The 12,407-nt window shown below is 56.8% G+C and overlaps 1 protein-coding gene across 17 annotated transcripts in view; it reads left to right on the top strand.

Annotated features, from left to right (window-relative positions):
* Positions 1-12,407, top strand: part of ARHGEF11 (Rho guanine nucleotide exchange factor 11) — an 86,500-nt gene that overhangs the window by 68,151 nt on the left and 5,942 nt on the right. For 12 of the 17 annotated variants that reach the window (XM_077901177.1, XM_077901173.1, XM_077901164.1 and 9 more), the window contains 16 exons: positions 27-50; positions 1,074-1,218; positions 1,469-1,568; positions 2,344-2,373; positions 4,733-4,859; positions 7,329-7,508; positions 7,593-7,640; positions 7,817-8,004; positions 8,230-8,376; positions 8,666-8,745; positions 8,870-8,995; positions 9,535-9,652; positions 10,345-10,523; positions 11,150-11,225; positions 11,309-11,476; positions 11,853-11,943. In XM_077901177.1, coding sequence (XP_077757303.1) covers positions 27-50; positions 1,074-1,218; positions 1,469-1,568; positions 2,344-2,373; positions 4,733-4,859; positions 7,329-7,508; positions 7,593-7,640; positions 7,817-8,004; positions 8,230-8,376; positions 8,666-8,745; positions 8,870-8,995; positions 9,535-9,652; positions 10,345-10,523; positions 11,150-11,225; positions 11,309-11,476; positions 11,853-11,943 — 1,827 coding nt within the window. The remainder of the gene's footprint in view (positions 1-26; positions 51-1,073; positions 1,219-1,468; positions 1,569-2,343; positions 2,374-4,732; positions 4,860-7,328; positions 7,509-7,592; positions 7,641-7,816; positions 8,005-8,229; positions 8,377-8,665; positions 8,746-8,869; positions 8,996-9,534; positions 9,653-10,344; positions 10,524-11,149; positions 11,226-11,308; positions 11,477-11,852; positions 11,944-12,407) is intronic. The other 5 variants (XM_077901165.1, XM_077901168.1, XM_077901174.1 and 2 more) reach the window with 3 other exon arrangements.

Here is a 12,407-nt window from a genome sequence, read left to right as displayed (position 1 = left end):
GAGTCACCTCTTTTCTTTTGTTCCAGGTCCAAGTATGAGGAGGACAGAAGGTGAGTGAGCGTGCGGAGTGCTTGCCATCTTCCGGTCACAGGGGTGCCGCAGGCATCGGGGGTCACTGTCTGAGGGTAGCCCCAGGTCACAGCAGGGGTCATGAGGTCCAGGCCGCAGCTGCTCGGGGACCGCTGCCCGGGGCAAGGGTCTACCATCACCCCCATGCACCCATAGGAAGATGCCTTGTCGCTACCTGAATTCGCTCCATGTCTCCCCTTCCCTACTGCTTTCTCTTAAGCCACTGCAGAAAGTTATGGTAACAGGATGAGCTTCCCAGGAGTCCCTGCAGAGGGAAGCTGGGGTTCAGCACCTCTGCTCTCAGGCATGCGTTGAGGGTTTTTTGCAGCCTGTATGCAGCCAGCGTGCAAGTGAGCATGCACATGCTTGAGCAGAAGGGGAGGCAGTGGGCTAGAGGTCTGTTTCAGAGTAGAGGGGGCCACAGCCAAAACCTTGGCTGCCTTGAAACCACAAGTGCAGGATTGAGAGCCAGAGAGAGGTGCTTCCAGAGACGGGCCCTGGATGGTTTCCCGTGTGGCACATGGTGGCTATCTCTCTCCCTCCCTCCCTCTCTTCCTCTCCATCTCTCTCTCTTCCTCCCACCACCCCATACCTGGGTGCAAGGGTGGCGAAGGCAGAGCCAGGCTGGCATCTCCCCCCTTTTCTCTGACGCCTCCGCAGCATGGATGACGGAGGGCGTCCTCCATGGGCCTCAGCCGGTCCTCCAGGCCTGCCCAGGGCTTGTTGGCTTACATTGTAGGGAACCGACAAGTCCCCCGCTGACCGCTCTTCTTATTTGGGAAGAGCTCTGCTTAGAGAAGGCATGAGGTTTGTCCTGGGAGTTCCACTAGTCCAGACTTTCAGGCAGCTCTGGCTGTGCCCCATGTGAAAACCCAGGCCTCCTGAATACCCCGACCTCAGACTGTCCTTCACCACCTGGATGTTGGAAGCAGGGCTCTGGCCCTTGGACTGCTGGCAGGGGCAGCCCAAGCATTCTGATTCCCACACCTGCCTCTGTCTCCCAGCGCCCCCATGGACTTCGCCCTCAATACCTACATGAACCATGCCGGGCTCCGTGTCCGAGATGTGCGGTCTTCCAGCCTGGCTGAAAAGGCCCAGGCTGCACCTGACAAGGACAAGTGGCTGCCCTTCTTCCCAAAGACCAAGAAGGTGACGGAGCTACTCAGAAAGTATCTTCTGGTGCAGCGGTCTACAGGGGACAACCTGGGAAAGCCCTCCCCATCACTGCACTTGCCCCCCTGCTGCCTGTGCATGGGGCGCCCGTGAGAACCCACAGACAAGTGCAAACCTGGGCCAGAAGCACCCGTGCTACTCCCAGTTAGTTGTTGGGGGCAAGTTATGGGGCCAGGGGCCAAGGCTGGGGATTGGGCCTTCCCCAAATTCGGCAAATCTGTCTTAGCAGAGTAGCAACTCCAAAAAAGACAAGGATGCCTTGGAGGACAAGAGGCGGAACCCGATCCTCAAGTACATTGGGAAGCCCAAAAGCTCGTCGCAGAGCAGTGAGTACAGGGGTTTGCAGCCTTGGGCAGGGGTGACTGGCACATCAGCAGAGGGCCTTCTGATCTCCCAGCAGCCACGTGCCCATAGTCCACGCCTTGTCTGTGCTGCTTGTGGTCCCCTCTGTCCCCTCATCATTCTGTGTGCTGGCTCCAGGGAGGGCCAGGGGACCAGGAAGCCGGACTGGGCCCTGTGCTGGTCCCTGGGCTTTAGTCTAGGAACTCGGAGCCTGTTGTAGCTACTGCATAGCCACACAGATGAATCCCCTCTCCTTGCCCCACCTGGCAACACTGCTCTGCTGGCAGTAAACGTGAGCTTTACTCTCATCGGTGGGCATCATCTCTGCTGGGAGCACGTGGGGACCCTCATTGGGAAGTCTCAGGGACAGAAGTCTCGAGACTCCAGGCAGATAGGATGGCAGCAGGTTTGAGGTGCAGAGGCTCCCCTGATGCTGTCGTGTGCCTGGAACTTGGGTGAGCCAGTCATGGGTCTTCCTGGCTCTGTCATTGGTCTGGAACTTGCCGCTGGCCTCCCAGTCAGAATCCTCAGACCTCAGTATGAGTCTCCGAAATCTGGGAAGGGCAGGCCTCAAGGTGAGCTAGTGACCTTTCCTGACATTGCTGCCTGGGTTGAGGGTGAGGGTGGGACTTTCCTCAATCAGACCTGAGCTTGGTCTCTATTTTTCACTTTCCAGCTTGGTATAAGTTTTGTTTTGACTCTTAAAACATTAATTTGACTTTTCATGGTTTACTTTTGTTTTTGTTTGTTTTCTTTTAGCATTTCATATTCCCTTGTCCCCTGTGGAAGGTAAAAGGACCATTTTTGTGGGTTTTTCTTTGCTTTAGCTTTGAGTTTCCATCTCTCAAGTCTCTCCTTCTGTCCTTGTCCACCCCTTCGTCCGTCCAACCCCTGTGTTCCGTGTACCCCCTGCCGCTCCAGGTGCCTTGGGACATGGCCCTCCCTCACGTCTCGGGGAATGGGCTCCAAAAGTCCAGAGCTCCAGGTGCACATGTGAGGCCACATCCCACACAAGCTCCTCAAATCTTTATTTCAGTTGAAATAATAGAAGTCCTCATTTTTGAGGGTCACACGGGCTTTCTTTAGTAGACAGCAGGTCTCTTAACAGTTCTTCAGTTCTTGGGGCCTTTTCTTGTTTCACCTGTTCTGCTTAAGCCCTGGGGCAAGGCACCTCCCCGCACCGCATACCTGCAGCCGTTATAGAGAATGCCCCCCCCCCCGCCCCCACAAATACAGGCATGTGACTCATTGTCTGGGTCCTGCAAGGAACCTGTTTACAGAGTATGGGATGCTATCAACAAACTGTCCAGTCACTAGAGTCATTTTATGTTAAGTGGCATTTAAAAATAGTGATGTTCAAAATTATTTCGAAGTTTTAAATTTCCTAGATCTATTATGCTATTTTATTTATTTATGATAGTCACACAGAGAGAGAGAGACAGAGACATAGGCAGAGGGAGAGGCAGGCTCCATGCACCGGGAGCCCAACGTGGGATTTGATTCCCGGTCTCCAGGATCGCCCCCTGGGCCAAAGGCAGGCGCCAAACCACTTCGCCACCCAGGGATCCCTATTATGCTATTTTAAACAAGAAAAATTTTTTAATTCTGAGAAAAGGTCTATAAAACGAAAAATAAAAGAATGGCCTTGACTCCCAGGCCCTTAATTATGTCCACACACGTTCTCCCATCCACCCTGCCCAAGAGTGAGCAGCCCCGCTGAGCTGCTCGTACAGGGTGAGGGGCCCCCAGCTCTGCCCAGTAGAGCTTCCCATGGTAGTTTAATGGTTAGCTTTGGTGTTCTCCAGTTCCCGGAACATCAGAAAAGTCTGTATACACATGTGAAGACCACCATTCCCCCTCAGGTAGATGCCTCAGCACTGGGGGCTGGCCCATTTCGGGTCATCAGCTGTCACTCCCAATTAGCAGTGACCAAATCTGATTGTTAATAATATGGAGTTTACTTCTCTTTCGTTTCACTGTCATCCAGAAAACAGAAGAAGGAGAACAAAAGGACATCAGTGAAAAAATGTTTGTTCTAAAAAATTGTGCTCCTTCCTGCCTGTTTTTCCCTGTTACCCTTAGTTAACACCAGCCCCCTGAACTGTCCCTCATCACGGGTATAGCTATACACCCAGAACAAGTGGCCCACCATTGGGGGACAGGAAGCAGTGGGCTCAGCCAGGGCCCGCCTGTCACAGGGTGCTCCCAAGCCCCATGCCATCACCCAGCAGCATTGCTCAGGCTGTGTAGCCAACCCTGGGACAGAGCAGATGGCCCTGGTCTCCAGAGTGGGGGCAATGGTAACAGCCCCTTTTCCTAATTCATCCTCACAGCCACCTCTTACGCAGTTCTGGAAAACTGTGACCCCCACTGCCCACCTAAGGGATATTTAGTTGTTCTACTTACTCTGCCCTGGACGCTTTTTTACGAAACATGAGTTTAGCTATTTATTTTTTATTTTCATTTATTTATTTGTTTAAAAGATTTTATTTATTTATTCATGAGAGACACAGAGAGAGAGGCAGAGACATAGGCAGCGGGAGAAGCAGGTTCCATGCAGGGAGCCCGACGTGGGACTCGATCTTGGGACTCCAGGATCACACCCTGAGCCAAAGGCACATGCTCAGCCACTGAGCCACCCAGGCATCCCCTGAGTTTAGCTATTTAGGGAGACTTAGAAGTTTTCATAGGTGGGACCCTGGTTAGTGTAGGTGAGACCAGGGCCTCACCCGCCTCCCCAACCCTCCTTGCTCTGCTGTTGGCCTCACGCAGATCAGCCCCGGAGCCAGGCTCCTGTCCTGAGGTCACTGGAGCTGAGCTCACTGTGTCTGAGGAGGAGAACCCCTCTGCAGACCCTCTGTGGGACATCTCATGAGTCTCTTTCTTACCTGCTCTCCTGTTTCTTTGAGCAAGAAACATGTGAGAGAGAGAGAGAGAGTGTGGCTGCCCATGCCTCCCTGCAGATTAGTGGGAGAAGCCCAGGAGCTAGCCTAGAGGACCAGGACCTCGTCTCTTGGTTTTTAGCCCAGTGGTGCTGTCATCCGTGCTTGCTCATCGCTCTGTCTTCTGGCCTAGATGGGAGCGAGGGTCCTGGGATACTATCCCTGAACAGAAAGCAGAGTAGCCTTCATTGTCTTTCTGCTTCCAGTCAAACCAGGCAACGTGAGGAACATCATTCAGCACTTTGAGAACAACCAGCCGTATGATGCCCCAGAGCCTGGGACGCAGCGGCTCTCCACAGGAAGTTTTCCTGAGGACCTGCTGGAAAGTGACAGGTAACAGGCTGGGGGTGGCGGGGGGAGGGGGAGGCACTAGCCACCTTCCCAAGGAGGGGAGCCTGGGTTAATCCCAGCTGCTTCATCGACTCCACTGCACCATAAGGTTCCCACTGCAGAACTCACAACTCTTCCCACCACCTTCCCGCCTGGAGATCTTTAGGAAGAGATGTGCTGTATTGGTGGTCAGGCCAGCAAAAGGCAGAGCTGGGCCCCTGACCTCCCAGCCCAGGGACTGCTTCCCTTAACATTTCCTTTGGATCCCCGGGCTACTCCGCAGCCTCTGTCCCAAGAACCAAGAATGAGCTAGATGGTGTAATAGAGCAGCTACTCCAGACACCCTAGGTGACAAGCTGGAGAAGACTGGGGCGGGGTGGCCAGGGGAGATCCTGGGAGATAGGGAGGCCACACAGAGATGGTTGTGGACACGAGGAGGAGAGCTAGAGACTGGGTTCTGCAGCCTCAAAGCAAACCGCTCTTCCCCTCTCGAAAACAAGAAGGGAGCTGCACACTGTGGCATCTCGCATGCCTCCATCTCGGCCAGGTTCTAATGAGACCCCTTCTGGCATTGGACTTACTCTTGACTGTGGTGTGACAGCAGACATGTCCTGTTTCAAATCCTCTAGCCAGCACTTAGCAAAAACCACCCCTGGTCAGAAAGGTCCGTATGCATTCCCTCAGTTACCCTCGAGCTGTACGTAGTACATGTGGTCCTGCATGTGCAGAAATAACACGCGCGTGCAACCAAGCCTGATCCACAGCGCAGGGGTGTTCCCGGCCTCCAGGTAGCGGCCTGGGTAGTCAAACCATTTTACCTGTGAAACCATCGTCACACCATGAGTCTGCCGTTCTGTGCATACACGGGGTTCCTCTTGTTGCAGTAAGCCTCTGTAAGCTTCGGCCGTGTGGGCAGACTGCTGTAGGGAGAACTGACAAAAATTTAAGGGAAGAGGAAAGCTAAATTTGTCCTGAGCTGAGAGCTTGAGCTCTGATATTAGTGAATGAATTAAACATAGAAACCTGAGTTAAAGATGTGTCAAATGAAGTTATATAGACAGAATAACAATATTTCGAGGATAACTTGAGGCCTTTTGCAAACTTGTGGTCTTAAAGTTGCTAGGTTATAACTGTACCCTAAGACACTCACTCAATAGACTCCCAATCCCCTGTCAGTGGCAGCCTTTGGCCTGGCCCATGGCCGGCTCACTGGCAATCTCAGCAGCACAGAGGGGGCAGAGGCCAGCAGATAGAAGGCACACCTTAGTTCCAGAAGGTGGTATTTTAGGGACTAGGGGCCAGAGGTGGGTGTGTGCCCCACTCATGGGGAGGAGTGTTACTCACTTAGGGGTTTGGGAAGGGAGGCACTCAGCTCTGCGGCTCCAAGAGTCTCGCTAGGTGGCTTGTCCCAGTGCTCAGGTGGCCCGCTGTGGGGCACTGGTGAAAGTGCTGTTAGCAGGCTCAGTTGGAGGCATTCTAGCAGACCTCAGGGTATTCTAAGGGGATCAGCTGGCAGCGTGGCTTCTAACCCTCAGGACCCCAGGGGGGCAGCTCCATGTGAGTCCTTCGCAGTTCAGAGAACCGTTATAAATGCAGACTGAGATGCTTGGCTCCTTCGCTGCAACCCTGCTGTGCTTTTAAGCACCCTGCATGCTCCCCAGGCCGCCTGTGGTCCTAGATGCAGGGCAGGATGTAGATCAGTGATAGTATCAGCAAGAACCAACCCAGCAGGGCCGTGCAGGGAGGCACCATCCTGGGGCAGCCAGGGCTCAGAGATGCCAGCTGTCACAGGCCTCATGCACTACAGGATGCAGAAAGGAGCAACACTCAGCCATCGGCACCTCAAGTCCCAGAGACACTTGATGGCCAAACATGGCAGGCCACAGGCAGGTTCTTGCCAGTCTGTAGACAGGCCCTCCCGAGCCAGCCTGCCCCCAGGAAGGGAGTGGAAGCTAGGAAGTATACTACAAGTTAAGAATGGGAGAATCTACACCACAGCTTGGAAGGGCAAGAGCCTGGCAGCAGGTAGACACTCTGCCAGGCCTGTGAGGAGGCCTGGATGGGTGTGTGAGGGTAACACCTATAGCTCCCTGGAGAAAATCCTATAAAAGGAGAGCTCTGCCTCTAGCAGAGTCCATGGTGGGAGCTGACCTGCTCCAGCAGAGGCAAGAGGGACTGGCCACCACACGGCCCAGAGCAGAGCCAGGGACCTGGTAGTCCCTGGTAAGGGCCTCTGGTGTCCAAAGCTTTCCTGGAGTGTTTGGAGTCTTTGGCATCTGATCTGTTGATCCCAGATTTCACCTTCCTGGTGGGTCACAGGGAGGAGGAGAGGCAGGAGATGGTAGGACAGCTGTGGGAGTTGTCACTGAGAAGTTTGGGCCCTGCAGGAGGCCACAGGCACCCCGAGTCAGGGCAGCCGATAAAAGCTTTCGGGGACGTGAGGCCCCAGGGTGTCTTCTTCTACTTCCCCAGTTCCCGCTCAGAGATTCGCTTGGGCCGTTCCGAGAGCTTGAAGGGTCGGGAGGAGATGAAGCGGTCTCGGAAGGCAGAGAACGTGCCCCGCTCTCGCAGCGACGTGGACATGGATGCAGCTGCAGAGGCGGCCCGCCTCCATCAGTCCGCCTCCTCCTCTGCCTCCAGCCTCTCCACCAGGTGGGCAGGGCTGGGGCAGTCAGGGGCTGGGCTTGGCCCAGAGGGGTGGGTGCGACGGCACTGAGAACTGACCTCTCTCCACAGGTCTCTGGAGAACCCAACCCCTCCCTTCACCCCCAAAATGGGCCGCAGGTGAGTGACAGCCCAGCCACGCTCCCGTCCCTGAGTGACTGGGTGGGTGTGCGTCTCCTCCTCATGGCCACTGGTTTCCCGCGGGCTCAGGACAAACGGCGCAGTACACAGGAAACGGAGGGACAGAACCCTCGTGTGAGTCCCTCCTCCTCGTGAAGCTGCGCCTTCTCCCCCAGGAGCATTGAGTCCCCCAGCCTGGGCTTCTGCACTGACGCCCTCCTCCCTCACCTCCTGGAGGATGACTTGGGTCAGCTGTCTGACCTAGAGCCCGAGCCTGACACCCAGAACTGGCAGCACACGGTGGGCAAGGACGTGGTGGCCGGCCTGAGCCAGAGGGAGATCGACCGGCAGGAGGTCATCAACGGTGAGGCCACGTGCCTCTGATGGGTGGGCAGTGAGTCGGGCAGCACCCAGGGACAGGGCCAGGCTGGGTCACCATTCCTGCCCTTGGGATTGGGGACATTGCCATACCATCTGACACCAGTGCTCGGTGGCCTCAGAAGTGAAGCGGTCGTCACTTTGGATACCTGCTGACCTCTTTTTTTTTTTTTTTTTTGTCTTGCTCCCACTCTGTGACCACTCTGCTCAGAGCTATTTGTGACAGAGGCCTCCCATCTGCGCACGCTCCGGGTACTGGACCTTATCTTCTACCAGCGGATGAAGAAGGAGAACCTTATGCCTCGGGAGGAGCTGGCCCGGCTCTTCCCCAACCTGCCCGAGCTCATAGAGATCCACAGTGAGGGGCCTCCCAGCCTGGCCCCTCCCCTTCCTCCCCACGCCCCCACCTCCACCCCCAGCCTTCAGGTCTCTGGCCCCTCACCCCAAGGCCTCCCTGAGCCCACAAGCCCTCTCTGCCAGAAAGCTTGATGTGTAACCTGAAACCAGCACTCAACTTCCCCTAGAAGCAGAGTGGCTCCCAAGCTAGCCCCCTGGCTCAGTTGTCGGGACCCTTCTCTCCGGGTCACAGAGGGTCCGGCTCTGCAGCTCCACCCCTGGCCTCTGAGTCTCTTCTCTCCTTGTCCCAGATTCCTGGTGTGAGGCCATGAGGAAGCTCCGAGAGGAGGGCCCTATTATCAGAGAGATCGGCGACCTCATGCTGGCTCGGGTAGGCATGGAGGAGATGGGTCCCCCTTCGCACAGCTGCAGGAGTGGCAGAGGGAGGGTGTGGGGGGCAGGGGTGTGACACCCGGGCCATGTCTTTTATGGCGGCCATGTCTTTTATGGTGCAGTTTGATGGCCCCGCCCGGGAGGAGCTCCAGCAGGTGGCCGCCCAGTTCTGCTCCTACCAGTCCATAGCCCTGGGACTCATCAAGACCAAGCAGCGCAAGGAGAGCCGCTTTCAGCTGTTCATGCAGGTGCATCCTCCCAAGTTAGAGCAGTCATGGCTCAGGACGGCTGAGGGGAAGAAGGTTAAGCAGAGATCTCTGGGGCTGCCCTCCTAGCCCCCTGCAGCAGGCATGCCAGCCTCTCCTCTACCCCAGAGGGTGGCCCAGTGACACCCCGCCCCCCACAATGCCCACCCCTGCCCCCTCACCCCACACCATTCCTCAGAAACACTGGCTCATGCCTGCTCTCTAGCCAGACCGCTGCTCCCTGAAGAGAACCCAGATTAGCAGTCAGGAGGCCCACTTCACCTTCTAGTACCTGTGTGCACGCCGGCGGGGGGGAGCATCCTTATCTGGAGCGTGGGCACAGTACCTGCTCAGTGAGGCTTGTGCAGTCACAGCCCTTGGGCTCTCTCCCTTCACCCCTGCCCTTAGCCTTTCCCTAAATATTTAAGGGTTCCCTCTGGGATCAGGACCCACATGGGATTCGCACACTCATCCGGGTCTCAAGACCATCAGCCCGCTCCTGACCGTGGGTCGACCTTAATCAGTCTGTGCCCCTCGCCCAGGAAGCTGAGAGCCACCCTCAGTGCCGGCGGCTGCAGCTCAGAGACCTCATCATCTCGGAGATGCAGCGGCTCACCAAGTATCCCCTGCTGCTGGAGAGCGTCCTCAAGCACACAGAGGGTAGGCACTAGGGGGGCGGTGGCCCCCAGCCTTGTTCTAGCACTGACTTGCTTTGTGGCCTTTGCAAGACTTTTGTGATCCTTGGGGTCTTGTTCCCCTCCTTGTCAGGGTCAGTCTCAGAGAAAGTGATTATAAGTGTGGTTTGCGGAAGACAAGGTGTTTGGCAGTCAGGTGAGGGAAGGGTCACCTCCAGCCTTTGTGGAGCCCTGGTGCAAATCTGAGGGGAGCATCTGGGTGTACCCAAGGTTAGCACGCAGACTCCCCTATGACCGTGGTCCCACACAGGGCTGAGGCTGCATTCAGGCCTATCTGTCCCCTGCTGGGTGCCTCTGTGCAGTGCACAAGACGGTCCTGAGTGTCCCTCACCGCCCTCGAATCTGGGGCATTGGAGTTGGGTGTGGAGTGTGAGGCCCATCGCCTGTCCCAGAGGCCATTGTGGCTACCGGCCAGTCCCCTGCCCTCCCAGACATCCATGGAGCTGGTTGTGGTCCAGGTGGCAATTCCCAGAAGCTATCGGTGTCTTGAGAGACCCGTGGTCTGAAACCGAGGGCCCTCAGTGACAGGGCTCCTCACATCCGAGGTTCTCAACTCCGGCAAAGGCAGCACCCCTGTATCCGTACCCGCCAGCTTGCGGATTCTGACAGGCTTCTTGGGAGGGAGCCCCTCACCACCGCCTCTGCCCCAATTGGTAGGTGGTACCTCTGAGCATGAGAAGCTCTGCCGGGCTCGGGATCAGTGCCGGGAAATTCTCAAGTACGTGAATGAAGCAGTGAAGCAGACAGAGAACCAGCACCGGCTAGAAGGCTACCAGAAACGCCTGGACACCACCTCCCTAGAGAGGGCCAGCAACCCCTTGGCGGCAGAGTTCAAGGTAGAAGACAGAGACCACAGCATGGCCAGCCCCCCCACCCCCCAACACACACACACACACACACACACACACACGCTTGGGGCATCCTTGGGAGCAGAACTGGCTGGGGCCCAGAGGGCCTCGGAGTGGGCGGCATGGGCCTCTTTTTTTTTTTTTTTTTTCTTAAAGATTTTATTTATTTATTCGAGAGAGAGGCAGAGACACAAGCAGAGGGAGAAGCAAGCTCCATGCAGGGAGCCCGACGCGGGACTTGATCCCGGGTCTCCAGGATCAGGCCCTGGGCTGAAGGCAGCACTAAACCACTGAGCCACCTGGGCTACCTGGCACGGGCCTCTCTGAGCAGGGTTGCCCTGGCAGGACCCCACGCAGACCCGGACTGACAGTCCTGCTGGTGGGGCTGGACACTGGAACCTGGGGTGCCAGTGGAGATTGCTGGGGAGGGAATGAGACAGGTGTTCAGGTGGGTGAGAGCCTCCAGTCCTGCCCATGCCGCCTATTGGGCCATCAGAGCATACACCACCTCTCATTTGCTGCTGGCACCCAGCTTCTCAGTGCAGCTTCTGGTACATAGACGGTTCTCATGTATGGTTGAACGAATGAATAAAGGAATGGTGTTTCCCTGACAGAGCTTGGATCTTACAGCTAGAAGGATGGTCCATGAGGGGCCCCTGACCTGGAGGATCAGCAAGGATAAGAGCTTGGGTAGGTGCCAGGGAATGGGGACACACCCCCAGGGGGCAGGTGGGCCAAGGGGGTTCCTGATGGTGCACCCCCCCCACCCACAGACCTCCACGTGCTGCTGCTGGAGGACCTCCTGGTGCTGTTGCAGAAGCAGGATGAGAAACTGATGCTCAAGTGCCACAGCAAGACAGCTGCGGGCACCTCGGACAACAAGCAGACCTTCAGCCCGGTACTCAAGCTCAATGCTGTGCTCATCCGCTCTGTGGCCACAGGTACCTGCGGGGGATTAACCTGCCTGCCACCGCGTTCCCGCCTCACTGACCCCCTGAGCCAGATGGTGTGGCCCAGGATGAGGTAGATGGTGGGTGGGATGGGCATATCTGGGTAGAGAAGGCCGAGCTCAGTGGACAGAGGCAGTTCCATGAGAGGCCCAGTGTGTGCAAGAGAGCCTCTGGGCTTCCCTCTCCATCTCTAACTCGGGGAGACCCCTGCCCTGCCTGCCAGGGTCCCAGGCGGTGACGGGACTCTGTGCCCCAGCCCTTGCGGTCGGGAGCCGAGGGAGGTGACCCAAGGGCCCTTCCCAACCGTGGGTCCTGCGTGGTCCACTGACCTACCCCATGCAGACCCTCCTCCCCTTCTCCCACACAGATAAACGGGCCTTTTTCATCATCTGCACATCAGAGCTGGGCCCCCCCCAGATCTATGAGCTGGTGGCATTGACGTCGTCAGACAAGAACACGTGAGAATAGAAGGGCCCCCCCCGCATAGCTGCCATCCCCTGGGGCCAGGGCGGTGTGTACAAGCGGTCCTCAGCCAGGCCGGGGTGTAGGGCAACAGGTGCAGGGCAGGTGTAGGGGCTCTGGGGCTGCCGTCCTTGCCGCGAGCTCTTGCCCCCACACTGAGCTTTCTCCATCCTTACACGCTTGGCGGACGCCCACTTCAGGTCTGTCCCCCACCTGCCCCTTGTCCCCTCACAGCAGCCAGATGCGGTGACATGACTCAGAGCACAGGCAGGTTGAATCAGATGCTGTCTCATTGTCAGGACTGTCATCTGTGGAATGTGGGTCTTCCTGCCCCTCGGGGGATTGTTCGGGAGAGGGAGTAGCTAGAGAATGCTTAGCCCGGGGCACAGCAGAGGGTTGGTGTTCAGTGACAGCAAGTCACAAGTCACACGCCATGGGCCATGGTGTGTGGGGAGGGGCG

Source organism: Canis aureus, chromosome 6, assembly GCF_053574225.1.
Source record: "Canis aureus isolate CA01 chromosome 6, VMU_Caureus_v.1.0, whole genome shotgun sequence".
NCBI lineage: Eukaryota > Metazoa > Chordata > Mammalia > Carnivora > Canidae > Canis > Canis aureus.
The sequence above is the reverse complement of the archived record's forward strand: the minus strand, read 5'-3'. Positions and strand labels throughout refer to the sequence as shown.